The sequence below is a fragment of the Gossypium hirsutum genome, chromosome A10 (genome assembly GCF_007990345.1).
Source record: "Gossypium hirsutum isolate 1008001.06 chromosome A10, Gossypium_hirsutum_v2.1, whole genome shotgun sequence".
NCBI classification, from domain to species: domain Eukaryota; kingdom Viridiplantae; phylum Streptophyta; class Magnoliopsida; order Malvales; family Malvaceae; genus Gossypium; species Gossypium hirsutum.
This window is the reverse complement of record NC_053433.1, coordinates 109184688-109187825: the sequence shown is the minus strand read 5'-3', so window position 1 is coordinate 109187825 and position 3138 is coordinate 109184688. Positions and strand designations below refer to the sequence as shown.

Genomic DNA, 3138 nt, shown 5'->3' with positions numbered 1-3138 from the left:
TATGAGACTCCAATAGCATTAGCATTGCTCTTTTCCCCCAAAAAATTCCCCCTTTTGTCTTACAATAATATGAGACTCCAGTTGTCTCATAGCATAGAAGGCACAGTTTCAAGTACTAAAAGGAGACGTTAAGAGTATAAGCTCGTGGGTTTTTGTTAACGATTGTCCTAATGATAATCTTAGTGGTTTCAATGCATTGAATTGAAGATACTACTTCAGACAGACTGTTTTAACTAACCTTAGTAATGCCTTTGAGATGCTTAACAAGTTCGGAGTCCGACGAAGGTTCATGAGAATGCTCTAAAACATCCCCACCAAAGAAAAAAGAGAAAAAAAAAGAATTAACGAAAAATGAAGTGAAATGATCGGAATAGAGAGAGAGAAGCTGAAAAGGATTATAGAGTGCAGAACATGGTATTGGTGGGTTGCTCTTGAAGCTGATCGACCGAATTACTAGTAGGGATTTCGGGTCGTAATGATGAACAATAAGAGAAAACAGAGCATTCCCAATCGCTAGCGAGAGTGACTGACAGTTTTCAAAGCCGCAACACTTGGAGGATTCATAGGAGATGAAGCCAGCCATAGCTGGAGAAGCAGAAAGAGAGGAAGTTGGAGAAGATTCAAGGGGTGAAGATGGCGGTTGACGGCAGAGAAACGATTGGAGAAGCATAATTGTCAGGGAGATCTTGGAGGCTGATGTTGGAAAAGAAGACGTCGATCGTGGTGGTTTCAACTGAAGAAGGATGGCGATGAAGAAAAAACCCCGAAGCTACGTGTTTAAATTTTGTTGGTTTTGGTTTAAAAACTAAAGCTGACATTGAAATTTAAATATTAGATTTAATTTTTTTAGAAATCCATGTCAGATTTTTGTTTGTCTGGGGTGATCAAAATGATCGAAATATGTAATGTAGGTGCTTAAATTGCAAGCTTCTTTTTTGGGTTGCCTAAAATGAAATTTTTTTATAGGTAAATTATACCAACAGTCACTCAACTTTAGGGTAGCTAATAAAATAGCTATTTAGGTTTCATTTCAATCATTTAACTTTTTAAAAATAATAAAACAGTCACTAACGTTATAAAAAAGTGACAAAACAGTCATTGACTAACAGTTTCTGTTACTGTCTTAACAGAATCGCCGATGTGGCAAGTTAATTAGCTGATGTGGCCAGTTAACTTGCCACGTTAGATGAAGAAATTGAAAAAAAAAACTCTAAAAAAACCCACCTAATAGAGAAGAAGAAGAAGAAGAAGAGCAGTCACTGAATCTAGGAAGCTGATGACCATAGTTGCTTTTTAATGAAATGCAGATGAGATAAACATTGACCTATTAACATTTAAAGCATTTGCCCCTCCTTCAGGTTGGTCTTCCATGTCAATTTCTTGAGGAATGGGATTCCCCTCCCAATTTACTTCAGTTGAAACTTTTACTACAGCTGTATAGCCACAATGTCTTACAATCACAACACCTAAAGTAGAAGTATCCTACAAGACCAAAACAAAAAGAAAAAGTAAATTTAGCAACGCATAGCCTTTTTCTCTGGTTCGTCGTAATCATCCAGCAAAAATTGTTCACTCACATGAACAGTTGCACTCTCATCAGCACTTATGCCTTTAAGTAAATTTCTCCAAACCAGCTCCTCCTATGGCATTCCTAGAACCTGACTCCCCTCATTTTTACAATCTAATTTCACACTTGCATCAGGAACATCTCTTGTCACCTTAATAATCAAATCTCCCACTTTTTCTTAATGCAAAATTGAAGCAGAAGGGCCATTTAAAGCATTTTGATTGATTTCAATGATGTTCTTGATTGCGGCAATTGCTTTAAAAACTAAAGTGTCAACAAATAAACTATGAAGTAGAAAAGCTTTCCTATCTCGTATTTGCCTCTCTTCTGCTGTTTTGCAAGGCATAGCTGCCAAAATTGCAAACCCTTCTGCCCATTGCCTATTGTTATGTTTACCATCTCTTCCTTGTCCACCTCCATTTCCTCCCCAATTTTCATCTTCCATCGGAAGTGGGGGAAAAACTGACGGATTATCCGCTATTGCGAGAGGAACAACCCATGTATTTGCCTGAAAACCATAAGGAAAGTTGCCAAACTGCAATTTTAAATACAAAAACGATAAGAAAATAAAACAAACGTGAGTTCCCAACCATATTCTTGTAATCCATATAAAAGATGCAGCAACTCAATGGAAGACTTTACATACTTTATTATGCTCAGTGAAAGCTTTCATAAGAGCCTTGTACGCCTGCAAGGTAAATCAATGATCCTTGCCATAAATAAATTATATACACAAAAAAACTCAAAGAAAAATGAAACATATTCAAGGAGATGAAATGGAGCTTACAGCATCAAAAACCTTGCTAATTTGCTGCAGAAGAGTGAATAAGGAGTGACAGAGAAGCAGTCGCTTTCCGACTGGGTAAAACCCTTTCCAAGAAGCAACTATGGTCATCGGCTTCTTAGATTCAGTGACTGTTTTTTTTTTCAATTTCTTCGTCCAACATGGCAAGTTAACTGGCCATATCAGCTAGTTAACTTGCCACATCATCAATTCTGTTAAGATTGTAATGGAAACTGTTATCCAGTGATAGTTTTGTCACTTTTTTATAACGTGACTGTTTTGTTATTTTTCAAAAGTTGGGTGACTGAAATGAAACTTAGATGACTATTTTGTTAGCTACCCTAAAGATGAGTGACTGTTGGTGAATTTACCCTTTTTTTTATAGTTTGGTGAGTATTTATGTAGTTTACTCTAAAAATTTATAAGCTATTAAAATTATTTTTAGAAGTATAAAAATTATAAAAAAATATTTTTTAATTTTTTTTAAAAATTAGTTAATTGCGAATATAGCATACACATAGACTATCATGCCAACAGAGTTAATAGATATTAATTTTTCTATCTATTTTGAGGTAATTTGACAAACAATATAAATTTAAGGGCTAAAAGAGATAAAATATTAAATAGAAAGCTAAAATGATTTCTTTTTGTAAAATTAGAGGACTACATAAGTCATTATGCTAAAAATTATCATCCCCAAATAAAGATTTATTATATTGGTAAATTTTTTTGTTGTGCTAAACAAAAATGATAATTCAACTACTAAAGTGGAAAAAACTGGGTGTAT

At 34.7% G+C, this 3138-nt stretch overlaps 1 protein-coding gene across 2 annotated transcripts; it reads right to left on the bottom strand.

Moving 5' to 3' along the window:
* Positions 1-959: 959 nt before the first annotated feature.
* On the bottom strand, positions 960-2589 carry LOC121207671 (protein TSS-like). Of its 2 annotated transcripts, XR_005902798.1 has the most exons (4): positions 2355-2589; positions 2214-2255; positions 1578-2075; positions 960-1482 (listed from the first exon to the last, which is right to left on the bottom strand). XR_005902798.1 is itself a non-coding variant. In XM_041078035.1 (3 exons), exons 1-3 carry the CDS (start codon positions 2460-2462, stop codon positions 1746-1748), a joined length of 480 nt encoding a protein of 159 aa, XP_040933969.1. In that variant the 5' UTR covers positions 2463-2589; the 3' UTR covers positions 960-1745. The 2 variants fall into 2 exon arrangements, 1 of the variants encoding a protein (XP_040933969.1); XM_041078035.1 differs by having other exon boundaries at positions 960-2075.
* Between the last annotated feature and the right edge of the window lie 549 nt (positions 2590-3138).